Source organism: Rhinatrema bivittatum, chromosome 5 (genome assembly GCF_901001135.1).
Source record: "Rhinatrema bivittatum chromosome 5, aRhiBiv1.1, whole genome shotgun sequence".
Lineage (NCBI taxonomy): Eukaryota > Metazoa > Chordata > Amphibia > Gymnophiona > Rhinatrematidae > Rhinatrema > Rhinatrema bivittatum.
This window is the reverse complement of record NC_042619.1, coordinates 204,373,172-204,400,792: the sequence shown is the minus strand read 5'-3', so window position 1 is coordinate 204,400,792 and position 27,621 is coordinate 204,373,172. Positions and strand designations below refer to the sequence as shown.

General features: G+C 43.8%; 1 protein-coding gene across 3 annotated transcripts in view; it reads left to right on the top strand.

Moving 5' to 3' along the window:
- The window catches only part of POLA1 (DNA polymerase alpha 1, catalytic subunit), a 1,013,915-nt gene extending 988,458 nt beyond the window's left edge, over positions 1-25,457 (top strand). The window contains exon 37 of one of the 3 annotated variants that reach the window (XM_029603088.1): positions 24,196-25,457. In XM_029603088.1, the coding sequence (XP_029458948.1) occupies positions 24,196-24,228 (33 nt within the window). In that variant the 3' untranslated portion in view covers positions 24,229-25,457. The remainder of the gene's footprint in view (positions 1-24,195) is intronic. The other 2 variants (XM_029603086.1, XM_029603087.1) reach the window with 2 other exon arrangements.
- The last annotated feature ends 2,164 nt before the right edge of the window (positions 25,458-27,621 follow it).

Genomic DNA, 27,621 nt, shown 5'->3' with positions numbered 1-27,621 from the left:
AAGATTTAGGGTTTTCTTGACCAGCGAGGTACTGAGGAAGTGAGTTCCATAATTTTGGGCCGATGATGGAAATGGCTCTATTTCTGGTGGAAGAGAGTTTGGAGAGAGGGAGAGATGGAATCACAAGTTGTATTTTACTAGTTGTTCTTGTAGTGCGTAGGGATTGGTGGATATGTATGACGTCATCAAGAGCAGAGTAATCTGCTTTGTAAATTGCTTTCTGCAGTATTGAGAGGACTTTGAATTCGATTCTTTTCTCAATTGTGAGCCATTGTAGTTGGTTGAGCACAGGGGAGATGTGTTCAGATTTTCTTTTCCCTGTTAAGATTCTGGCAGCGGTATTCTGAAGAAGCTGTAGTGGTCTTAGGGATGACTTGGGTAGTCCAATTAGAAGAGAATTGCAGTAGTCCAAACAGGAGAATATTAGGGCTTGAAGGACTGTTTTGAAGTCATGGGGATGAAGCAGTGGTTTTAGGTGTTTGATTACCTGTAGTTTGTGGAATCCTTCTTTTGTTCTAGTAGAGATATGTTTTTTAAAATTTAGATCATTGTCCACCCAGAAGCCTAAATCTTTAACATTGTCTTTAAGTTGGATGATGGAATTGTCAAATTGGAAGGGTGGAATAGTTTTAGGTCCGGAGTTTTTTCTGGCGATGAGTATGCATTCAGTTTTGTTCATATTTAAACATAATTTAAGTTGGATTAGTCTGTTACTGATTGTGTCCAGGAGAGAGGCTGCACTAGACATTGTATCTTCTAACGAGGAGGAAATTGGAATCAAAATTTGTATATCATCGGCGTACATGTAATATGTTATGCCAAGACTGGATAAAAAATGGCAAAGGGGAGTAAGGTAAATGTTGAATAAGATGGGTGAAAGTGCTGATCCTTGCGGTACACCTGTTTCAAGGGGGATGGCGTTTGATAAAATGTTGTTGTAGGTGACTTTAAAATATCTATTTTTGAGGAAGGATGAAAACCAGCTGAGGGTTTTTTCTGTGAGCCCGATGGATTCAAGACTAGAAATAAGCAATTTGTGGTCTACAGTGTCGAAGGCTGCAGAGAGGTCCAGAAGAATCAGAAGGTATCCTTTTTTGTTGTCGAGTCCTCTTAAAATGGTATTGGAGAGGTTGAGTAAGAGTGTTTCGGTACTGAAGTTTTTCCTGAAACCGAATTGTGTGTGATAAAGTATTTTATTATCATCTAAATGGTCATTTAGTTGTTTCAACACCGCTTTCTCTGTCAATTTGGCAAAGAAGGGTAGGTTAGAAATTGGGCGGTAATTGTTTAGGTCATCTGGGTTAAGGTTTTTTTTCTTTAACAAAGGTGTGATTGTAGCGATTTTTAGCATGGGAGGTAGTTCGCCTTCCTCTAGAGATTTGTTGACGATTGCTGCAATTATTGGGGCTAGTGGATAGGCGATTTCCTTCAGGACTCGTGTGGGAATGGAGTCTAAGACATGGCGAGCAGGGTTGATTTTTTTTATCATTTTTTCTGTTTTCGTTAATGATATAGGTCTAAAGTTGGGCCACGGGGAGTTGTTATTTGTAGAAGTTGGTATTTGGCAGTTTAACGTGGTGTTGAAGGAGTCTGTTATTTTGGTGATTTTATCCTTAAAGAAAATAGCTAAGTCTTGACTTAAGTTTTTTTTGGTGACAGAAACGATGGAATTGCAATTATCTGTAATGAGGTTATTTACTATGTTGAACAAGGATTTAGATTTGTTCGTGGAGTTTATAATTTTTTTACCATAGTAGTCTCGTTTGGTATTTTGGATTAATTTTTTGTATTCGGCTAGTTGTGTGCGGTATTTCTGTTGTATTGCAGGCAGCTTGTTTTTTTGCCATTCTTTCTCCGTTTTCCTGAGGGCTGTTTTCATATTTTTTAGAGAGGTGTTGTACCAAGGGTTTTGATTTTCTTTTTTGTTCTTCAGTCGTTTGAATTTCTCTGGATTAGTGATGTTGGCGGTATTTTTGGTGATAAGAGACCAAGATTGGATAGCGTTGTTAATGTTTGATAAGTCAAGGTTTGTTAGTTGATGTCCAAGCTCTTGAAGGAGGGGATTAGTTTGAAAAGGAGGACGGTATTTAAAGTATTTTTGTGTGTTACTGTTATTTGAAGTGATGTTGTAATTCAGATGAGACTTGCATAGTAGGAGATGATGATCTGACCAGGGAACTGAGGTGTGTGAAATGGAGGTATCCGTGAAGAAATAATTGGTGAAAATTAGGTCAAGAGTGTGACCTGCTTTATGTGTGGGGTTGTTTACTTGGAGGGTGAAGTTTAAGCTTGAGAGCATATCTAGTAGGGTTTCGCAGCTTGGTGTACTGGGGTTGGCATCCGTATGGAGGTTGAGGTCACCGAGGATGATGGAAGGTTTTTTTGTATTGATGTTTGTAATGAGGAATTCCAGAAGTGGAGAGATGTTGCTGTCTAGTAGTTTGGGTGGGCAATATATAAGGCAAACTTGTAGGAATTGAGAATCGAACAGGGCTACTTCATATTGTTTTGGTAGGTTATGAGGAATCATTTTCATTGAAAGGTGTTTTTTTGTAAGAAGTAGAAGGCCGCCTCCTCTTTTGCAGTTGCGTGGTATTGAAAAGGTATCATATTCGTTGTTAGCTATGTGATTCAGAAGTACTTGATCGGTGTTTTTAAGCCAGGATTCTGTTATGGCAAAGAAGTTTAACTGTTACACGCCCCGTCCGCGCCCAGCCCGCGCATGGGCCTGCTCACCTCGTTAGCTCCTCTGCAGATCATGAGTCGGCCTCCCCAGCAGCAGCCGTGAGCTCCTCCAGGCCTCGGCATCCCGCAGCGGCGGTCGCCGAGCCTTCCACTACGCACCAGGCCTCACACCAGAGTTCGGCGTCTCCAGTGGCATTGGCCATGCCCCTACGCGCATACGCTCCACCCGGTCTCTTGTAGGGCCAGGGGTGGGTCCTAGCTACACGGCGCACCCTGATTGAATGTTCAATATAAGGAAGTTCCTGCTTGCTCTTCCTTGCCTTGGCAATTGGGTCAGCACTGTAAGTGTACTAGTTTGCCTCTGCGTTCACAGTCTTGTTCCAGCATCCTCCTGTTCCCGCGTCCGTCTGTCCCATCTCCCCAGGAAGTACCCTGGGACTGTCTCTCTGGTACTGACCTCGGCCTGTTCCTTGACCATTCTGTCTGCTGCCTGGATCCTGACCTCTGCCTGCCTTGTGACCTCGTCTGACCTCCGGAACCTGACCCCTGCCTCGTTGACTACTCCTTGGACTGATCCTCGGATTCTGACCTCGGCTGCCATTGCCTCGTGATTCTGGTTCTGTCCCTTGCCTTGTCATCGCCTACGCTGTTCTGGTCTTCCTTGATCCACCAGACCTACAACCTCGAGTCCGACCGCGCTCCCTTGCTGTCCGTGGGCATGCCTGTCTACTATCTCTCCAGGAGACCCTGCAAGGCCCACCTAAGTCCAAGCGGCCCGGGTCCCTACGGGCTCCATCCAGGAGGATCGCAGGCTTCCAATGGTGAAGCTCATCCTAGCCTCTGTCTCCTCTAGTGCTCCACCCCCTGGGGGCAGGTGCTTCCTGGTCCCTACCAGGAGCCATTCTCCACTGCTCCAGGACAAGGGTCCACCACCGAGCGCAACAGGTTGCCAAGACCATGGACTCGGCGGAGTCTCCCGCCTCCAGGGTCCTACCAGGATTGGCCGCCACAGTCCAAGAACATTGCAGGGCTTTGGAATTGCTAGCCTCTTCGGTGGAAGAGTTTCGTTCACAGCTGCGAGATACAGCTCTGGCCAATCCCGTGGGCCTATCGGCCTCTAAGCTACCCAAAGCATCGTTGGAACTCCCTGCACCTCCTCAATACAATGGGGACCCACACTCCTGTTGTGGTTTCCTCAATCAGTGCTTCATCCAATTTGCACTGCAACCCTCCTTGTTCCTGAAGGAAACCACTAAAGTGACTTTCTTCCTTTCCCGCCTGGAAGGGAAGGCTCTTGCATGGGCCTCTCCCTTATGGGAATGCTCTGATCAAATACTTTCCAAGTTATCCGAGTTTGTTGCTCTCTTCAAGCAGATCATTGGAGACCCAGGCTGCCAAGCTGTAGTCACCGATAATCTACTCCATCTCCGTCAAGGGTCACGGACCCTCTCTGAGTATACGGTGGAGTTCAGGACCCTGGCTACTGAGCTCGGGTGGCAAGAAGATTGTCTGCAAGCCATCTTCCTAGATGGACTCTCCAGCACTCTCAAAGATGAACTCTCCATCCGTGAGACTCCCACGTCTCTAGAGGACCTGATTTCCCTCACCGGGAAGATCGACCATCATCTCCGGCAAAGGCTTCCCGCTCTCCTACACAGCGTCCCACACGTGTCCAGAGTCCTCCAGCCAAGACTCCAGCACCACCGCCCTCTTCCGTGGGGGAACCTATGGATGTGAACCGTGGGCCTCTGTCTCCGACCGAACATCTCCGTCTGAGGAAGGAGGGTCTTTGCCTTTCCTGTGGCACTTCCGGACATCTTCGGCAGTCCTGTCTGGTTCATCCGGAAAACTGCAACGCCTGAGCCCGGCAAGGGTCCCGAGCTTAGGCGCTACTGTCACTGGCCCCCAACTCCTGCTTCCCGTCTCTCTGGGCATCGAGGCCCACTCCTTCGCCTCCACTGCTCTTGTTGATACCAGAGCAAGTGGCAGCTTCATCATGGATGACATTGTCAAGCTTCTGAACATTCCTCTTCATCCATTAGATGTGAGTCTCCGCATTGCCTCCATTCAAAGAGAACCTCTTCCAGGGCTCATTACCCATCGCACAGTGGCTGCCCGTCTTACCATGGGCACTCTCCACGAGGAGGAGATGTCCTATGTGTTAAAACGTTCTATACATCCAGTTATCCTGGGGCTACCCTGGCTCCAGGCACACAAACCCCAGTCCGATTGGCATTCCCTGCAGTTGATGCAGTGGGGCTCCAAATGCTAGAAGACATGTTTACTTCAAGTATCTCCAGTAGTCTCTGTTCTTGTCTACCACTCTATCTGGTTTGCCTACTCAGTATGTTGACTTCGAAGACGTCTTCTCAAAGCAGAAGGCGGATACCTTGCCTCCATTACGCAAGTTCAATTGCCCCATAGAACTTCTGCCGGGCACTATGCCTCCCAAGGGCAGAACTTATCCATTGTCTCACCCAGAAACCCTAGCCATGTCTGAGTATATCAAAGAGAACCTAGAAAAAGGGTTCATTCATCCCTCTGATTCTCCTGCTGGAGCGGGCTTTTTCTTCGTTAAGAAAAAGGACGGTGGTTTATGCCCTTGTATTGACTAGAGAGAGCTTAATGCCATAACCCGCAAAGACCGATACCCCCTGCCCCTTATCAGCGAGCTGTTGACCGCCTTCAAGGGGAACTGATCTTCACCAAGTTGGATCTGAGGGGTGCGTACAATCTGGTACGCATCCAACCTGAAGATATCTGGAAAACCGCAATCCACACGAAGGATGGTCACTATGAATATACCTTGATGCCCTTTGGGCTATGCAATGCCCCAGCGGTCTTTCAACACCTTATGAACGAAATACTCCGAGACCTCTTGTACTCATTCGTAGTCGTATATCTTGACGACATCCTGATCTTTTCCAAAGGCCTTGAATCCTATCGAGATCATGTTTGGATTGTCCTCCAACATCTAAGAGAAAACCATCTTTATGCCAAGTTAGAAAAGTGCCTCTTCGAGCGAAATTGCTTACCCTTCTTAGGTTACATAATATCCGATCGAGGTTTCTCCATGGATCCAGAGAAAGTCCAGGGGATCCGTGACTGGCCCCAGCCAGTAGGCCTACAGGCCTTACAACGTTTCCTTGGCTTTACTAATTATTACCGGAGCTTCATTGCCAATTATTCTACCCTAGCTGCTCCACTCACCGCCATGACCAAGAAAGGGGCTAACACTCGTGTGTGGACTCCCAAAGCACAAGCCGCCTTTCAGATGCTCAAAGAAGCTTTCTGTTCCGGTCCTTGTCTTCAGCATCCAGACCCAAGACGTCCATTTGGCGTCAAAGTCGACGCCTCTGCAATTGGAGCAGGAGCCGTCTTAAGCCAGTTTTCTCCCAAGGGTAAATTGATACCTTGTTCACTCTACTCATACAAGTTCTCTCCTACAGAGCACTGCTACACTGTTGGTGACTGAGAACTTATCGCCGTCAAGTTGGCACTCCGAGAGTGGCACCCCTGGTTGGAAGGGGCGCAACACAAATTTACAATTTCATTGACCATAAGAATCTTGAGCACCTTAAAGAAGCTCAACTCTTGAATCCTGGACAAGCCCGATGGGCGCTCTTCTTTGAATGGTTCAACTTCGTTCTATGTTATCACTCAGCTTCCAAGAACCTCTGTGCTGATGCACTATCAAGATCCTTTGAACCTGAGGATGTTCCTGACGTTCCTAGATACATCATAGATCCTGCCTGCGTATCCCTTGCCGTGACCACTACAGTCCCAGCTGGGAAAACCGTTGTCCCAAGTAGATTACGTGAACAAGTTCTGAAATGGGCTCATGATTCCAAGTTGGCAGGACACCCAGGTCATGCCAAGACTCTAGAGATATTGCAGAGATATTACTGGTGGCCCAACATGATGCAAGACTCTCGTAACTATGTAGACTCATGTCCCATCTGCGCCCAACAGAAGCCGCCTACCGAACGGCCGTGGGGCCTACTCCAACCACTTCCAGGACCTACCGAGCCATGGTCCAGCATCTCAACGGACTTCATCACAGACCTGCCTCCGTCCCAGAACAATACCGTAATCTGGGTCATCATCAACCGTTTTTCGAAAATGGGTCACTTCATTCCTTTGCCAGGCCTCCCATCAGCCCCAGAATTAGCCAAGTTGTTTCTGAAACACATTTTCCGTCTCCATGGACTCCCAAAGGAAATTATATCCTACCGAGGACCACAGTTTGCCGCCAGGTACTGGCGCTCCGTATGTAAAAAGTTTAACATTGCCTTGAGTTTCACTTCGGCCTATCATCCACAGGCCAATGGTCAAGCTGAAAGGACCAACCGAACCTTAAAAACATTCCTCAGTTCCTACATGAATGGTCAGCAAGACAACTGATCTGATCTACTACCATGGGCTGAGCTGTCGCACAATACCCACGTCGCTGCTGCCACCGATATATCTCCATTCTCCGTGATATTCGGACGACAACCTTAGCTATCACTTCCAGTTCTTCTGACTGTTCCTTCTCCAGCTGCACAATCCATGGCCCATACCATTCGTCAGGTGTGGAATCAAATCAAAGAACACCTTACCCAGGCTGCTGAACATTCCAAGCGTACTTCTGATGCCCATAGACGTCCCACTCCATCTTCCGTCCTGGTCAGAAGGTGTGGTTAAGCACCCGACACATAAGGTTAAGACTTCCTTCTCATTGCCGGGCTCCCAAGTACATCTGTCTGTTTCCAGTGCTTCGAAGAGTGGGAGCAATGTCTTATCAGCTCCAGCTACCTTGTGCCATGGGTATCCACAACACATTCCTTGTCTCGCTGCTGAAGTCTTTGGTCCTTTCCTGGCCCTCTTGTAGAGACACTTCACCTCCGTGGATCTCTACCGAACCAGACTCATCTCTCCAGGTAAGAGAGGTCCTCGACGTCCATCGGCGTCAAGGTAGATGGGATTACCTCTTGGCCAGGGAGAACTCATGGGAACCCTCCCACAACATTTTCAATAAAGAGCTCCTCAGAACCTTCCATAGGACTTATTCTGATAAGTCATGACCGCGTAGAGGTAGGCCTAGAAGGGGGGAGTACTGTTATGTGCCCTGTCCGCGCACGGGCCTGCTCACCTCATTAGCTCCTCTGCAGGTCACGGGTCAGCCTTCCCAGCAGCAGCCGCAAGCTCCTCCAGGCCTTGGCGTCCCGCAGTGGTGGTCGCCGGGCCTTCCAATACACACCAGGCCTCATGCCGGAGTTCGGCGTCTCCAGTGGTGTTGGCCATGCCCCTACGCGGTGCGCTCCACCCGGGTTCTTGTAGGGCCAGGGGCGGGTCTTAGCTCCGCAGCGCGCCCTGATTGAATGTTCAATATAAGGAAGTTCCTGCCTGCACTTCCTTGCCTTGGCAATCGGGTCGGCACTGTAAGTGTACTAGTTTGCCTCCGCGTTCACAGTCTTGTTCCAGCCTTGTTCCAGCGTCCTTATGTTCCAATGTCCGTCTCCCCCGGTAGTATCCTCGGACTGTCTCTTTGGTACTGACCTCGAACTGTTCCTTGACCATTCTGTCTGCTGCCTGGATCCTGACCTCTGCCTGCCTTGTGACCTCGTCTGACCTCTGGAACCTGACCCCTGCCTTGTTGACTACTCCTCGGACTGATCCTCGGATTCTGACCTCGGCTGCCATTGACCACGCCTCCTGATTCTGGTTCTGTCCCTTGCCTTGTCATCGCCTATGCTGTTTTGGTCTTCCTTGCTCCACCAGACCTACAGCCTCAAGTCCGAACTCGCTCCCTTGCTGTCCGTGGGCACGCCTGTCTACTACCTCTCCAGGAGACCCTGTGAGGCCCACCTAAGTCCATGCGGCCCGGGTCTCTACGGGCTCCACCCGGGGGGACCGCGGGCTTCCAGTGGTGAAGCTCATCCTAGCCTCTGTCTCCTCTAGTGCTCCGCCCCCTGGGGGCAGGTGCTTCCTGGTCTCTACCAGGGAGCTGTTCTCCACTGCTCCAGGAAAAACGGTCCACCTCCGAGCACAACATTAACCTCCAACTATGCACATACAAAATGTGCCCATATACCTGTGCATATTCCTTAGCACCCTGTCATGCAAATCCCATGGTAATGAAGGCATTAGCTATTACTCCCCAATCCAGAGAGCTGCACTGGCTCACCTTCTGTTTTCTTAGTGCTGGGAACTTAACTCCTGGTCCCAGGTGGAGTAAAATTTCCAGGGTTAACATTAGTCTAGAGGTGGAAGCTACTAGGACCTGTAGTTGGGATTTTATGTACGAAAATGTGCTTTGTGCACAAAAAACATGTTTTCTGTGCTTAAAATATGATTTATTTGCACAATTTTCTGCATTAAAAACAGTTTTTGTGTGTACAAAGCATGTTTTCTTATATAAATCCCCAATACAGGTCCCTGGCACTCGAGCATAAAAGTTATGCACTCAAAAAAAAGTTCTGCTCCTAACTATGCACAGAAAACATTTTTTGTGTGCATAAATCATAAATTATGCTTGAAAATGATTTGGGCACATAAACCATATTTTATGTGCATAAAATGATATATGTGCATAAATCATGTTTTGCTATGCAGCAAACCTTTTTTTTGCACATATTTTACGATTTGTGTGGTGTTTTTTAACTTCTGAAGTATTAGCAAACTATTAGCTTACTGCATCAGGAGTTTAAAAAATATATATTTTATTTAAAAGATTTCTAGGCAAATCACAATTTTTTAATGGTTTACAATAAACACATTCATATTAAATAATATACTAAAAAAATCTAAAAAAATAAAATTATAATGCTAATAAAAACAGTCAGGATTTGACTAAAACTAACTAAAACCACTCCTTGTTTATCAATCAGGTACACAGACTCTCATTGCAAGATATTAGTTAAAAAAAAAAAAAAAAAAACAAAACATGAAATGCCAGCTGGAATAGGGAAGCCTTCAATAATTTCCTAAACTTCACCAGATAACATTCTTCCTTAACCTCTCCTGGTAAAGCATTCCCCGAGTTGTGGGCCTTGGACAAATAGAAGCTTCTCACAAAACTCAATTAGCCTTAGTTGTTTGAATATTGGCATAAATTCTATAAGGAAGATCTCAGCATCTGGATTGGTTGATAAATTTTAAGGTCAAGGTTAACAGTGGCTGGCACTATTCCATTTATTCCCATATATACCACCAGTAGCACTTAAATTTAATTCTACAAGCTATCAGTAGCTTGTGTGTTAAAAAACAAAACAAAACTGTGTGCTGAATTCAGCTCATGTTTTTAACGCTCAGCTTTTTTCATCAGTCCCATAGTGAGTAATGAGCATGGTTAACTTTCGGAGTGAGAGTTCAATTTTTGATGCCCAAGGTTTGTTTTAAGGAAGGTGCTTACTGTGCTTCCAGTTTAAAAGACAGGCACTAACACTGGAAGATGGGGCTGCATCTCTTATTCACTTTCTTAAGATTGTGTCAATACTGACATGTGACAGCTTGCTTTGATTCAACTTCTCATGAAAATTTGCAAATACCTTTCTGAGTTAAAAACTGTCTTCCAACTAAAGAGCTTCACAACAAATTCTGCTATGTCTACATTTTCAGAAGAGAAGTGGACGAGGATGACCCTAGAGGAGTGCAGAGCCTAAGACAAATATACCCGAGTGGGGGCCCCCTGTCCACTGGATGTTGAACAGCAAGTAGGGGGAGTAAGTTGTCAATTCCCCCACTCCCCCCCCCCCAAATGTTTCAGTAGAATTGGGCCGGCCAGCAAACTAGGAAGTAGTGGCAGGAGCATGGTGCACAACTCCTCTCGCATCAGTTCCATCCCACTGGCTCTTTCAATTCAGTGTCTGTGTGGGGTCTTTTAAAGCACAGGGCCCTGTTTCATTCCCACTCTGGAGGTCCATGGAAGTGGGCTATATATCCTTGCATAGATGTACACTAATAGCAACTGATATAAAACATGTTCCTTATTTTGCTTTTAATTTTGCTTTTGTTTTCATGTTTTTATTATTTCTTCTGGGGTGAGTAGGCTTAGCTTCATTTTTTATAGCTCTCTGGGACCTTTATTGATTCACTGCTTTTTTTCAGGAAGGCTGAGTGAACAATACTATTTAGCATGGATGGTATGGTAACCTGAAAGTATTGAGTGGCTTTGTGATATACAGCAACTGCACTTGGCTTTTTTTTTTTTTTTAATACTAGGAAGAGCACAGAGTGATGGTGGTTGTCATTCTTATGCTGCTGTGTGGCAGCGTAAATAGTCCCCTTTCTAACCAACCTGGTGGGAAAAGTCAATATCCCATCAGCAGAGGAGGTAAACACATCAGGAGCTGTGTCCTCTCTCATCGTCCCCTGCTCTGTATTAGTGCTGTTCTTTAAATCAGTTCTCCCCAGTCATCCGATACACTTGTGTCATTCAAATGCATAGTATTGCTGTACTGCAGAGAGATCTCTGGACTGATTTCAGCTGTGGAAGCTGCATTTTACTTCTTATGAAAGCAGATTTATAGATTAATCTTTGGTTATTATTTACTTTCATGTGTTCTTTTTAAGAGTTTAGAATAAAGTAGTTTAAAAAAAAAAGTTACTCTGACCATAATATTCTGTGATCTATTCATCAGCCTGACATCAATAAAGATGTTCTCTAAGCATGTTATAAAAGTACTTCTAGGGGTAGCCCCATGCATAGCAATGCAACCTTTTCTAGTGTAGCATGCTAAAGAAAGTGAAACCGTGAAAAAGATGAGATTAATGACAGTATTTGAAAAGGTCCCTTTTTCATACTTATTCCATCTGTGGCACCTCTGTTGAAAGCAGCAGTAAGACTATCCACTATGAGAGCAAGAGCAGGATGTTTATAAATGGATCACCTGTTTGCAAAGGGGTGAGGGGGTTCTCCTAAACTATGATCCTGAGGGGGGAAGCATAGATTTGCAATGCCAACTCCACAAGCACTCAATAGTTAAAATGCCACTGACGAAAAAGCACAACTGAGAGAAATCCATTAATTTTAGAACTTCATGTTGTAATGTTTGTGAACTGGATTGCAAAAGTGGAAAAGACCAAATGGTCCATCTAGTCTGCCCAGCAAATTTCTTATGATATTAATTACTGCTCCATGCAGATTACCCCCATGTTTATGTTAAGGGTCGTAACTGCCACTCCATGCAAGTTACCCCATGTTTTCTTTAAGGGTAGTAACTGCTGCTCTATGCTGGTTTCCCCAAAGCCTTATATTAAAGGTAGTAATATTTACAATCTAAAACCAAGCAATTGTCAAACCCATAACAAAATTACTGCTAGCAACATTTTTACAGGGTGAGCAAACTTCATGATAATGCTGCTTGAATGTGCTTTAGTTTTGGACTTGGTCATAGAAGCTGTCTTGTGATTTTTCCCTAATAATCTGTATATCAGTACCCCAGACCGTAGAAGTTAGGGCCCAGTGTTGGCTGTCATCTGAATCCAATTCCCCTTTTTGTCAGGAATGTATATGATCTTGTATAATCTCCACTTGAGAAGACCTCTTTTAGATGAGGACCAGGGCCAGCTTTTGGGTTGGTCAAGCTGAGCAGTCACCCAGGCACCATGAGATGAGGGGCACCTCAGGTGCTATTAGCATAGTCTGTTGGGCAGCAGTGGTGACGACAGGTACCCAGTATAAGATGAGGCTTGAGGAGACTCAAACTCCACAGAACCTAGTGGTGAGGTTTATCCTGCTCGAGCCTCATCTTATATTGGGCACCTATGATTACCACCACTGATGCCTGGCTGAGCAGTCCAACAGACAATGCTGGCAGTACCTGAAGTATCCCTCAACTGTTGGCACCTGGCTGATTTGCCCAGCTTCCCCTACCCAAAGGTTACCCCCACCCCTGCCTTGTGCAGCGCTGGTAGGAGGAATAGCACTTAATAGGGCATCATCTTAAAAGAGATGATGGCACTTCAATTTATACTGATGTAGTCTACAAGCCCCCAAATTAGACAGAACTGGACAGAAATCTGGCAATGACATTCAGAAGGTGGGAAAGAAGGGAGAAGTGTTGCTCATTAGAGATTTTAATCTGCCAGATGTGGATCAGAGTATCCTGACTGCAAGAAGTAAAGAGATTATGGATACCCTTCAAAGGACTCTGGTTAGACAAATGTTGATGAAACCCATGAGGGAAGGAGAGATGCTGGATCTGGTACTTACAAATGGAGATAGTATCTCTAATATCTGGGTAGGTGCCCACTTGAGCACCAGTAATCATAAGACAGTATGGTTTGATATCGCAGCCAAGATAGAAAGAAGTCACATGAAGATCAAAGTCCTGGATTTCAAAAATACAGATTTTTGTTAAAACGGAGAAGTACCTTGAAGAGGAGCTAGAAGGCTGGGAGAAGATGGGTGAAGTGTAACAGTGGGCCAAATTAAAAGAAGCTATAATAAAAGCAACAATCTTTATGAAAGAAAAGTAAATAAAAGTAAGACGAAAAGGAAACATAAGTTTCTGTAAAGAAATGGCTGAAAAAATAAAAGCAAAACGATCAGAATTCAAAAGCATGAACACGGAAAAATATTTGGTAAAGTTGAACAAGACAAAAAAAGAAATCAGAATGACAAAAGCTTGAGTGGAAAATGGGATCGCCAAAGAGGTAAAGTGAAGTGACAGACATTTTTCAGATATATCAGAGAAAGGAGGAAGGCCAGCGGTAATATTCTAAGATTGAAAGAAGACAAAGGTCATTGTATGGAGAAAGATGAGGAAAAAACAAAGATAGTAAACACTAAAGATGAACTTGGAAAGGGACCATTGCTGGTTGGCAAGAGTATGGATGGGAATGGGGTACATACCACTCCATTTACAGAAGAGAGTATTTGGATGGAACTAGCAAAACTGAAAGTGGACAAGATCATAGGACCTGAGAAGATACATCCCAGGATACTAAGGGAGTTCAGAGAGGTGCTGGCGAATCCACTGAAAAACCTGCTCAATAGATCCTTGGAAATGGGAACTGTGCCTCAAGATTGGAAAAATGTGGTTGTGGTCCCACTTCCCAAAAAATGGTAGCAGAGAGGAGGCTGAAAAATACAGGCCAGTTAGCCTTACCTCTTTGGTGGTAAAAATAATGAAGAGGCTTTTGAAGGAAAGGATAGTGATCTATCTGAAATGCAGTGGGTTGCAGGATCTGAGTCAGCGTGGTTTTACCAGAGGAAGGTTATGTCAAATGAATCTGACTTTTTTTAAATTGGATGACTAGAAAATTAGATCAAGGATGAGCACTTGATGTGATCAATTGATTTAAAATAATTTCTAACCCGCATATTAAAGGAAGTTCAAGGTGATTCACAAAGTATTCCGTTCATAAAAATACAAAAAGTTTTTGATACTGTTTCACATAGGAGGCTCATGATCAACATGAAAAGTCTGGGAGTGGATCCCAAGGTGATGGAATAGATTAGAAACTGGCTGACTGACAGAGAACAGTGAGTAATGGTAAATGGAACCAACTCTGAGGAGAGAAGAGTGATAAGTGGAGTACTCAAGAATCGGTTCTGGGGCCAGTTCTATTCAGTATCTTTGTGAGCAATATTGCAGAAAGGTTAGAGTGAACATACCTAAAGGAGTAGATAGAATGAGAAGTAATCTAAAAAGTTTTGAGAAGTGGTTGAAGGTTTGGCAGCTGGGATTCAGTGTTAAGTATAGTCGTGCAATTGGGATGTAGAAATCCAAAGGAGCTATACATGATGGGGAGCAAAAGACTGAAGTGTTGAGAAAAAGACCTTGGGGCAGTAGTGTCTGATGATCTGAATGTAGCAAAGCAATATGATAAGGTGGTAGCTAAGGCCAGAGTGAGGCTGCATAAAGAGAGGCATAATTAGCAGGAAAAAGGAGGTGATAATGCCCCTGTACAAGTTTTGTGAGGCTACACCTGGAGTATTGTGTTTAGTTCTGGAGACTGTATCTCAAAAAGAATCGAGAGAAGATGGAAGCTGTCCAGAGAGAGGCAATCAAAATGGTGTGAAGTCTACACTGAAAGAGATGAGACTGTAAGACCTAAATATGTATTCTCTGGAGGAGAGACAGATGTGATATGATATAGACTTTAAATACATGAAAGATATTAATAATGCACAGTAACCAAACCTCTTCCAATGGAAAGAAAGCTGTAGAACTAGAGGTCATGTTATGTGACTCCAAGGGGGTAGAATCAGGAACAACTTTGGAAAATAATTCTTGATGGAAAGAGTGGTGGATGCATGAAATGCCTTCCTGGAACAAGTAGTGAAGACCAGAATGGTAATGGAATTCAAAAGTGCCTGGCATAAACACAGAGGATCCTTAGTGGCTAAAGGATGAAGATGAAGAAAAGGGGTAGTCTACACAGCACAGCAGTTACTACCCTTAGAATAAATAAAATAGATTTAAAAAATAAACTTGCTGGCAGACTGGATGGACCATTTGGGTCTTTTTTTGCCATTATTTACTATGTTACTATATCTTCCTCTGCCACTCTGGATAAGTCTTGTGATATGAGCTGTGAGATTATTGGATGTCATGGCTCAAACCACAAGACTGCCCCATGCCGCAGAGGATGCTGATGTACTATTAAGCGCTGCTTTTGCCAGTGTGGAGGCCTAAAGAAGAGCTGTGGATACAGCCATGGGGGAGAGATCAAAAGTACTGGGAATCAGGAGCATGGCATTGGAAAATGAGGAGTACCGTACATGGGGTGGTGATGGTTAGGAGGCGACAGGAGTAGGGGAAACCAATATGGGGTGAGGCTGGTGGAACATGGAGAGGGAGACTGTCCATTTAATGTGTGGTTTAGGGGAGGGGAAAGACCTATGTGGGGGTGGAGTGGTGGAACATAAAAAGGAGACTTTATAGGGTGATATGGGGACAGGAATTAGTAGACTGTACATGGGGTGAAGGGGAAGGGAGAGAGAGGACTCAGGATGGAAGCATGAAATGGAAGAGAGAATCCAGAATAGAGGGATTGGATCAAGTATAGGGAAGTCTAGAGAGAGAGAGGGGATCACATTTGGATGGAGGATAGATTGCGAGTATACAGGGAATCATGGTGGAGAGATAAAATCTGGGACGGATAAGGGGCATAAAGAGGACATGAGGATGGACAGAGCTGAAGAAAGGGGATTAGAGATATGAGGAGAAAGGGACTAGAGCCAGGGGAGAAGATAAGCAACAGGGAAAGAGCTTGAGCTAGTAAACGAGATGAGGCAGAATAAAGTAGATAAGATCTGGGTTTGGGCTGAATACAGAGGTAGAAATGGGATATTAAGGGAAACAAGGCTGGGAAAGGTATGAGAATGGAGAAATGGGGAAGAAAAGGTAGGGAGGGGGTCAGATTGAGAGAGCTGCTAGGTGGGTGAGAGTTATGAAAGTAGAAATCTTATGAGGCTGAAGGTAAGACGAGAGATAGGAGAAAGGTGAGGGAAGGAAAAAAGATGTGGAGAAATGGCAAGGAGAGAGAAGGAAAAAATTGGGTATAGGAGAGCATGAAGGGGATAGTTGAAGAGAGGTAAGATGGGGGAAGGGGAAAAAAGTGCCTGGAGAGAGGAGATAGAATGGATGGAGAGAAAAGGAGATGAGAATGACGGAGGATGGAGGGGAGAGCAATGTCCGGAGGAGAGTGAGAATGCCTGAAGGGGCGAGAGAGAATTGTAGGAAGGGAGAAATGGGAAGAATGCCGGGAAGAAGAGGGAGAGAATGTCTAGAAGGGGAGTGAGTGCCATTAGCAATTTTCTCCCAGGGCTCCATTTGATTTAGAGCCAGATTTTACCTACTAAAAATAAAAATGCTATGAGAAATTATTAGTAGTACTTTCAGATGGGTCTATATGGATTGGTTATACTTACAAGGGAGATGCCAAGCATTTTGAAAGGAATTAATTTTTTTTTATGGATTTGTATTGACATTCGGTACTAAAGAATTTGTGCAAGGCACTGTCTCCTGTTGTAGCAGGACAACTTATCAGTGTTCAAGTGACCTTGTTTTATACCCTAGTTTTGTATCTGCACAAGTAAGGTAGGTCTGAACTGCTCTGATGAGCAGATTGTGTGTGCAATCCCAATTGTGCTTCAGTTAATTATTTTTTTCATTCTGCCCCTGTCTGTGTGAATGTCATATATAGAGCCCTGTGCCCTTTGATCGGCCTCTTACTTACAGTGCACTCGTTAGTTAAAAGCCCTAGTTAATGCTAGGAGCAAATAAAGAAAATGCATGATCATCTGAAACTGATTGTTGGGATCTTTGCTGTAATACTTGTGCAATGTATGCATATAGTTCAGGGTAAATTTCTATACAGTGATACAGCAGCCCAGCCAGTCGGTTTAATGCAAAACACAAGTAACTCAGTAGGCAGCTTTTACAGTGTCCAGTGATAACACAAGAGCACCATGACTATTGCAGTCATGTTGTATGATAATGGCATATCTTTAAAAAAAGAAAAAGCATATACAGCATGAACTGTGCTTGTCTTTTAGGTGTAGGGTTTGAGGAAAAGAAGTTTAGTAACAAAAGAAATATTCAGGTACTATGACTAGAGAAAGTCTATACCCCCTTGAACATTTATCACATGTGATTGTATCTGTGCATCAAACTTGCATGTATTTAAATGAGGATTTTTTTTTCCACTCAATAACACCACAATATACCACACCTTTTAAGGCCAAAAAATATTAGGGGATAAGACAAAACTGAAATTCAATTGGATAAATCTCTACCTCTTGTCACTACTTGGTGGAAGCACCTTTGCCAGCAATTACAGCTGTGAGTTCTGTTGGGATAGGTTGCTACCAAGGCTGCATACCCAAATTTATCAATATTAAACCATTCTTCTTTACAAAATTGTTCAAACTCTGTCAAGATCCTTGAGGAGCATTGATGGACAGCAATCTTCAAGTCATGCTGTAGATTTTCAATTGGATTGAGCTCGAGGTTCAGACTGGACCACTCCAGGACACTTATCTTTGTTCCTTAGCCACTCCAGTGTAGCTTTGGCTATGTGCTTCAGGTCATTGTCACACTGAAAGGTGAAGCTTTCTTGCAGATGGCAGCTGTTTTTCCTTGAGAACTTTTAATGAACTTTTCCTCATTCATTGTCCCTTCTATCCTGACAAATTCCCCAGTCCCTGACATTGAGAAACATCCCCATAACATGATTCTGCCACCACTATGCTTCATAGTAGGGATGGTGTTCTTTCGGTGATATGCTGTGTTGGGTTTGTGCTTAATGTAACACTTTGCATTCAGGCCAAAAAGTTCTATTTTAGTTTTGTCACATGGCTATAGAGTCCCGGAGTGTTCTGCTGCATGATTCAAGGTGGGCTTTTCTGAGTAGTGGCTTCCTTCTTGCCACCCTACCATACAGGCCAAATTTATGGAGTGCTTGGGATATTGTCACATGCACACTTTGACCAGTCTTGGCTATGGAAGCCTGCAACTCTTTCAAACTTGCCATTGGCCTCTTGGTTGCCTCCCTTGTCAGTTTTATCCTTGATGCTCATGGTTGGGTCTTTGCTTTGTAATGTACCACCCAGCAGAGAGAATCAATAGGAACTTCTGAATTGTTCCTGTCATCATGTGAATCAGTACAATTTAACACAGGTGAGGCCAATTCACTTGGTATAAGCTTTTGAAAGCGATTGGTTACACCAAAGTTTTAAGTGTTTAGCAATGCTACAGAAGCATGTTTTTTATTTCTATTTTGTTTTTTATTTCTACTTCATTTTTTAAGAAATTCTGGAATATGTTTTTCACTTGGCAGTTCTGAGGTAGGCAGGACACAACTCTCTGACTACCTCGAGGAACATAAAATTCTATGCCCCTCACAGTACGGTTTCCGGAAATCCTCCAGCACAGAAACCCTCCTCATCTCCCTATCAGACCACATCCTTCTGGGTCTTGACAAAGGGCTTTCATACCTACTGGTCCTCCTAGATATCTCAGCGGCTTTTGATACGGTAAACCATGCCATACTTCTAAACCGTTTATCTGACATTGGAATTGCTGGACTCGCCCTTAGCTGGTTCAACTCTTTCCTCAAAAATAGAAGCTACAAGGTTAGAGTCAACAACAGAGAATCACCTACTTATAAAGCAACACTAGGCGTTCCACAAGGCTCCTCTCTAACCCCTACCCTCTTCAATATCTACTTACTGCCCCTCTGCCAGCTGCTCACAAACCTAAAACTAACACATTACCTCTATGCAGATGATGTGCAGATATTGATCCCCATAAAAGATTCGCTGCAAAAAACGCTTGACTACTGGGAAAATTGCCTGAAGTCCATAAAAAGCCCCCTCTCTAGCCTGAACCTGGTTCTTAACGCATCCAAGACGGAAATCCTTCTTATATCCCCCGAACACTCAACCAACACCGACATTACGGCTCTGGACCCTCAGATCTCTCAAACTAGAGATTTAGGAATTATACTAGACAATCATCTGAATCTAAAGAAATCAATTAATAATATCACCAAGGACTGTTTCTATAAGCTTCAAGTTTTAAAAAGAATCAAACCCCTTTTCCACTTCCAGGACTTTAGAACCATCCTTCAATCCACGTTATTTTCGAAAACAGACTACTGCCATGCCTTACTCCTGGGACTCCCCATTTCAGCCACAAAACCTATACAAATGCTCCAGAACGCAGCTGCTAGAATCCTAACCAATACCAACCGCCGTGCTCACATTACCCCCATCCTTCGAAACCTGCATTGGCTGCCAATAAAATATAGAATTCTATATAAAGTTCTCATGATAATCCACAAATCTATTCACCAACAGCTCACACTAGACCTTCAGAACCCTCTCAAACACCGCTCGTCCGAAAGACCCATCAGAGAAGCCTATAAAGGGACCCTTCAAGTCCCACCTTCAAAATACACCCGTCTAAAAACCACCAAAGAACGTTCCTTCTCCACAGCAGGCCCTGTCCTCTGGAACAGACTTCCGACTGACCTAAGACTGGAACCTTGCCTTCATACCTTTCGAAGACAACTGAAGACGTGGCTTTTCCTCCAAGCCTTCCCCTAGTCAAAATGACACTTCGGACTCAGCTTAAGGAATGAGATAATTCGTATCTCATAACCAGTTATATATTATTGATTTGTTGCTAATTTCCGCTCTACCTTTCTTCCTGGCTACTTTAACCTCCAAGTTCTATGCCCTTGTTTTATGTAACTTTGCTTGATTCAGCCTTCTTGTTTTTGGGTTACTCTTGTTTTTTTCCCCTAAGTTCCATGTAAACCGGCCTGATGTGAATTCTATTCGTGAAGTCCGGTATAGAAATATATATTAAATAAATAAATAAATAAATAAAATGTCTGGATACATGGTACAAGCACAGTTTTAATGTATTTTATTTTCAAGCTATGAGGCATAAAAAAAACTTTCTTATAGCCACATTGTATGTACACAATTCTAGTTCTGCATAACATACCTGGATGATTCATTGTCACATGGTTTACATAGATTCCATCATGGTCTGAAAGTGACATTGACTGTTACCTTCCACATTTATTTATGTATTTATTTATAAGCATTTATCAGTTGTCAATTCATTCTCTTCTGTTTCTCAAGATAAGTTCATAAGGCAGGTGTACAGACTCTGTTTCACGTTATAGCAGTGAAATACTATCCCATGAGGAAGCAATAATGACTTCTGCACTAACATTGCGCAGAATATAATATAATCATCCTTCAGTTACTATTATCTTTCTCCAGGGAAATGTTTCAACCATATGTCTCATTTTGAAGAAAATAGGGCATATGAAATGTAATACAATATAAGTGCCATGCTGAGTCAAACTAGTGGTCCACTGAGCCCAGCATCCTATCCCTGACAATGAACAATCTAGGTCCTGGCAGATCCAGTCCATGTTGATCATTCCCAGAAGTTAAAGAGAGCGATCCTCCCTTCTGCCTGGCTAATAATTGTTAATGAATTTGTCCTCCAGAAACTTGTCCAAACCTTTTTTTAAACTCAGAGATACTACTAGCTTAATTAGTATTCACATTTTCACATTTCATCTGTAAATGTGAACTTTGCTACTGTTTATAGATTTCACACAACATGGCCTAATTGTCAATATGCCAAAAAGCTCCAAACTATTAATACTTCTACTTAAAGCTGGCATGTGGGGTGTGTTCTGGAATATGGCTTTGGTTGCATAATTAAGGCTCACTTCTTTCATGCAGTATTGGCAAAACAAAAGAAACTAGACTGTGAATGAACATGGAAATGCAGAGGGAAAAAGCTAGTGGAACACTGAGTCTGTCATGAATTTAGTTAAAGTAGTTTGGCTGCCATTCAGACCAATTGAATGCACAGAAATAAAGGTTGACATACAATTTTATTTATCTATATATACACTGTACCTACTACTTTTATTGGATTAAATATATTTCTTGACTAGCTTTTGAGAGCTCATACTCTTCCTCAGTTCAGAATTGATATTTTTTTGTTTTATTTTATTTCTGCTAATTTACAGGTCGATCCAGTAAGGCCGCGGTAGAAACAGTGCGGCAGTGTCAGGCGCACCCTTCCTCCCCGCACCCACAGTTCTCTTCACTAACTCCCCGATACTCTTCTCTAATCGCATGCAAATGCATGCCGCGGCTTTAAAGCGGTAGGGAAGGGTTATGGCCGCGTAACCCATTTTACTGTATAGGCGCTTAATACAGCGCCTATACAGTAACCAGGGTGCGACGGTACCTGTCATTTCAAATGTCATTTCAAATGGCATTTGGAATGACAGGAACCAGGAAGTGTAAAAAAACACGAAAAGTCTTTGTTGCTTCGTCGCTGTGTCTCTCCTCCCGGAGCAGGGCGCGAAAGCAGCCTTGCTCCGGGAGGAGGTGAGGCACAGCGGCGAAGACAGACGGGAGAGGAGAAAAAGCAGAGCCGAGCAAAGCGAAAGCGTGCAGCAAGCCGGCGAAATAGACCTGCGAGCAGAGGCAATAGCAGCGGTTCGGTAAGCCTGGCACCCTCCTTGATGTAATACGTCCCGGATGCCCCCCCCTCCCCAGCGCGCCCGCCACTACCCCCTTTCATCAGCTGCATCCACTGCGACCCCGGCAGTCCCGTGAGGCCTACAAAAAAAAAAAAAAAATCCCCGGCTCCCGCGCCCCCGCACTGGCCCGCCGACTCTACCCCCCCCCCCCCCCCCCACCCGATCGGGCAGGTAGGCGGCGGCGACGAAAACCAAAGCAATTTTTTTTTTCAAAAAGCAACATCACACATTGCATAAAATAATTTCTCCAGCCTTAAAGTGACTTACTTTTGGGATCTGTCAAGTAAGTCGCAAAAGTAACTTACTTTTCTGAAGCCATCACGATCGTAGCTCAAGACGAAGATGGCCGCCTGCACGGGGGAAAGCGTGCAATTGGCCGCTGAAGACGTGAGGTCACGTCTTCAGCGGCCATTGCACGCTTTCCCCGTGCAGGCGGCCATCTTCGTCTTCGTCCGGAGGAGCTAAGATCATGTTCCTGATGGCTTCAGAAAAGTAAGTTACTTTTGCGACTTACTTTTGGGATCTTGACAGATCCCAAAAGTAAGTCGCTTTAAGGCTGGAGAAATTATTTTATGCAATGTGTGATGTCGCTTTTTGAAAAAAAAAAAAAATTGCTTTGGTTTTCGTCGCCGCCGCCTATCTGCCCGATCGGGAGGAGAGGGGGGGGGGGGTAGAGTCGGCGGGCCAGTGCGGGGGCGCGGGAGCCGGGGATTTTTTTTTTTTGTAGGCCTCACGGGACTGCCGGGTCACAGTGGATGCAGCTGATGAAAGGGGTAGTGGCGGGCGCGCTGGGGGGGGGGGGCATCCGGGACGTACTACATCAAGGAGGGTGCCAGGCTTACCGAACCGCTGCTATTGCCTCTGCTCGCAGGTCTATTTCGCCGGCTTGCTGCACGCTTTTGCTTTGCTCGGCTCTGCTTTTTCTCCTCTCCCGTCTGTCTTCGCCGCTGTGCCTCACCTCCTCCGGGTCGCAGTGGTAGCATGGCGCTGTGAGGGGGGCGAAAGGGTATATACCCATGAACGGATTTGAGTGGGCGCGCTCTGTGAAGCGGGACATGCCCGTGAGGGGCATAATGGGTGGATGCAGCTGATGAAAGGGGTAGTGGCGGGCACGCTGGGGAGGGGGGGGGGCATCCGGGACGTACTACATCAAGGAAGGTGCCAGGCTTATTGTTTTATTGTGTTTGAGTATCTTAAGCGGTGTCGATGGATTTGTTACACTGTCCTAACTCCTACTAGGGGGAGGCGGTAAACTAACAGGTTAAGGCCGCGGCAAAACCGCGTTCCTAAGGAGATAATATCAGCGCCCGTTACAGTATCGGAGGGGAATAGCTAATTCCTTCATTATACAGCTTTTTTGTTCATTTACATGCTGGGTGCGGAAAGGGTTAGGTGTTTATTTTAGGAAGCGCTAAGGACGCGTGAAACTGGAGACTGTATGGCTGGATGGCCTTACTCGTCTGTATTGTGCGCTCCCAGCACGTTACAGACGGCAATCTTTAACTGCACGTTACTGGATCGACCTGTTAATTGGCAGTACCAATGGCCTAGACCACATACCTGCTTATGAAGTTGAAAGGGGGAAGCTTTTAGGAAAAACTTCCTTACTGATAGGGTAGTAGATGTCTGGATAACCTACGAGCATGTGTGGACAAAATCAGTAGAGTGACAGAATTCAAGCATATTTAGGACAGATATAGAAAACAGTGGTAGGAATAGAGTTAGGAGATTGCAATAAAGCAAACAAACCGCCCTTCATCACTAGCAGAGACCAGAAAAGAGGTGTGATAAATTAAAAACATGGGTCAGGTAAAGGAAGCAGAATCTAGCCGCACTGCAGATCACAGGGTAGCCAGATTGGAACCAGCAAGCTTCAAATCCATCCAGCAAGTTGGTGGTGGCCAGCTACCATCTGCAAGGCCACATATTTGGACAACAACATTAGCAGTTTTTGAGCCACAGCCTCACTAGTTTCATAAGCTGCTTAGATTTACTGCAAAACTCAGTGATAAACATGGGGAGAGGGAATGGGTGTTGGATTAAGCTGGGAACTTGTATGCACATATACCCACGATTGTCCATATCCAATGAGGAACAGAACAAAAACTGACTTGGTTAAGGAGTGATAATGCTTTAAGTGGTCAAACGTCAATGGCTGGCAGCTAGGATATATCATTTGCAGTATAGACCAAAATGACTGGACAAACTGTGCTCTTCCAGTGGCAACTGCACTGGGACTGTGAGGCAGTGCCAGCTTTTCTGATTCCTTAGTGAGCTTTTTTTTCTCTTTTCCAAATGTTTGATGACACTTCAGTAAATGGTGCATAAACTGACATGAGAAGCCATAGCAAGAGAGCAGAGCAATTCTTTGACATTGTCGTCCTCAGGTGAAAGGGGGCCTGCCCTGTGTACAAATTAAGAAAGTGTTGCAACACTGTGTTTATTACATGACTTTTTAATACTCCCTCTCTCCTTCCATTTCAGTTCACATCAAGAGTTCTGCCTCCAAAGAAATAATGAAAGCATACAATGAACTGAAGAGCACAGTGGACAAGTCACTCGCTATGAGTGGTTACTCTGAAGTGAACCTCAGCAAGCTTTTTCAGGCCCTCAGCACAGTTAGATAAAGGGACGCTCCAAACTATGAGGTGCCCAGTAATGAAGAGCAGTGATTTTTCATAGAGCATTCTAAGGGTGGGATAGTGCCCAGTAATTAATAACCTCTGACTTTACTTGCCTTACCATTGAAAACAATGCCTGGAGTCTCAGCATACACCTGCCCAGAATTTTGTCCTTGGTAACTCCAAAACCAAAATGGTGATTGTACCTTTGGTTGAATCATCACCTTCTGATGGAACATATCAGAAAATATAGCAGGCAGCTCTTTTGTGTTTTTTGTTTTAAACAAACTTATTTTCTTATATAAAGCATTCCTTTGCAGCAAACCTGGAATGTAGGTGATGCCAGACTTTGCACTAGAGCAGGGGTGGCCAACTCTGGTCCTGGAAAGCCATAAACAGGCCAGGTTTTCAATGAATACACATGAGATGGATTGGCATGCACTGCCACCATTGCTTGCCAATTTATCTGATGAATATTTATTGTGGATATCCTGAAAACCTGGCCTGTTTGCGGCTCTCCAGGACTGGAGTTGGCCACCTCTGCACTAGTGTTTAGCTCGATCCTTCAGAAAAGTCAGGGTAAAAACTGCTGTTTGCCTTTTCATTATTAATCATCTTCCCCATCATCAGTATGTCAATTAAAACCAATTTTGTACCTGATTGTTTTTGAAGTGGGTGGTGAGAAAATTTAGTTAGAGACCTCTTGATATACCTCAGCTTAATTAACAATATTCTCTCCCTAGAAGGATCAGTTTTTCTGTGCAGGCCCGACATGAATTAGGTTTAACATGCTTCAAATCTAAAAGGCTGAAGTTGCAACAGTGATCTTTATCTTAGATCTGGCACTACAGCTTCAATTATGTGCAAAGAAATTGTTTATTTTGCAGATTGTTTTTTTTACCTCCATTCTAAGGATTTATTGAATTTTTTAAAATATTAAATGGGTTGCATGTTATCCAAGCAAGAAGAATTTATTAAAAATGCAAAACAAATATTTTGTTTGTTGTTTGCAACATGCAAGTTTTTAAATCTTTATGGATTATATAATAAACTAGTAATTTTGTATGTATGGTAATACTTGTTATACAGTTTATTAAAAATGTGTTCATAAGATTGTAAAGTTCATTCTTGAATAATAAACAGTTTTCTAGAAAAGTTCAGTTTGTTATTGATCAATATTTATTTATCTACTAGGCCTCTCTGGAGAATTGGGCAGATAAACTGTCTAGCACAGGGCTTCCCAAACCTGACCTGAGGGACCCCACAGCCAGACAGGTTTTCAGGATAGTCACAATGAATATGCATGAGATAAATCTGAATATCATGATGACTCGTTATATGCAAATGTAATTCATGCATATTCATTGTGGATAACCCGCAGCCAGACAGGTTTTCAGGATAGCCACAATGAATATGCATGAGATAAATCTGAATATCATGATGACTCGTTATATGCAAATGTAATTCATGCATATTCATTGTGGATATCCCAAAAAACCCGTTTGGCTGTGGGGTCCCCAGGACAGGTTTGGGAATTCCTGCTCTAACTGGATTCTGTGTCTTGAAATAAGTCAAAAAAGCCCTCTCCCACTTTGTCACATTGGTCTCATGATAATACTCCACACAGACTCTGGCACTTTATCTGTTTTCAGGTTGGAAAAGATATTACATGAGTTTTAAAGAGCTCAAGATTTATTTAGATGTATGGTAGGCCCTAAAAATAAGCACACGACTACATTTCTGCAGTAATTCAGAAAAGGTGGCATTATAAATAAAAATAAAATAATCTGAGTCTAGACAGAAGCTTTGGAAAGCTGGGATACTGAGTCAAGGCACTATGCAAGCGTAATTCAATTAATAATCATGTCTAAAATGTATCCCTCAATAGTTTAAACAGTGATTCATTTTTACTTTCCCAACCACAGGTCAAGTAAAGTAGATAATAGAATTTGCTAACCTAAAATATCAATAAAGTTTTAAGGTGGAAGAAGTAATAAAACTGGTTGTGGGGTTGCCTTAGTGCACATTCATGCCGATGCGATACGGCTGAGTGCACAACTTTACTGGCGCTTGGATGCGTGTCCAAAACCCCTGATGCAATAAGGCGGTTAGCACATCCAAAACGCACGTCCAAACAAGCACGAAGCTAATAGCGCTCATCACATGTAAATGCACATTGATGAGGCTATTAGCTATTCTCCCCCAATGCAAAAAAAAAAAAATGTGCACCAAACACACACATTTTTACTCTCAAAAATTAAACGCCTGCACTGGAGCAAGTGTTAATTCTTGAGGAGCCCCAAAAGTTTGCAGAAAAGCAGAAAATACTGCTTTTTTGTAGTTCTTCCGACTTAATATTGTGGCAATATTAAGTCAAAGGAACCTAAAAAAAAAAAAAAAAAAACCAGAAAATAAAAATTTTAATTTAAAGAAGTATTGCTGGTGGTCAGGTTAAGAAAATGGAAGCTCGTAAAATTGAAGCATCCATTTCCTAACCCGCTGACAGCCACCTCTCCTGGGCACCCGATGCCGAGGAGGCACTAGGGATGCAAAATGTTCCCTAGTGCCTCATTTCTACTGCATCAGCCCATTTAAATATTAAGTCGGACACCGATATTGCATCGGCCTGATTAACAGTTAGTACAGAAATACAGTATCAATAGTCCTTCCTGCAAGTCTTGAGCTTTTGGAAATTATGAGGAGCTTTTCCTCATCTTTCAGTTCTGCACAGGAATTGCTACCACACAGATGGGTAATCAGAAGCGAGTGCATTTCCCCAATGAGGGCAATTTCTGCTTCTCTCAGATCAGCGTGGACCTCCTGGCTGAAGAGAGATGCTTTCTTTTCAGTAATAAGATGGGGTGAGGAGCACTTTTCCTCATCATGACCCATACCATAGCCATGGAGATGAACTTGAGAACTGCACCACTGTCTTTACAAAACTCAGCTGAAAGCAGCAGTGCCGCCTAGAGCCTGCAGAATACCAACTTGCCAGTTTTTTGGGGGTTTGCTTAGTTCTTCTCCATTCCATTTTCCCAGGGGATAGTTTTAAATTTAGAATAAATGTGCAACTTTTATTACAGCCACTCTCTTTATTTTAAAAGAACATCTCCTGAGGTTGCCCTGAAGCAATCTGTGCTGCCTTGTTTTTAATCTGCTCCCAGCTCTTCAGGGCAAATCCAGTGTATACCTCTTGTACAACAGCGGCACATAGCAGATGGGAGCTAGAACAGTACATCCTAAAAGAGAGCGTGCTCAGTACCTTGGCAGTCTTTTAAGAAGTACGTAC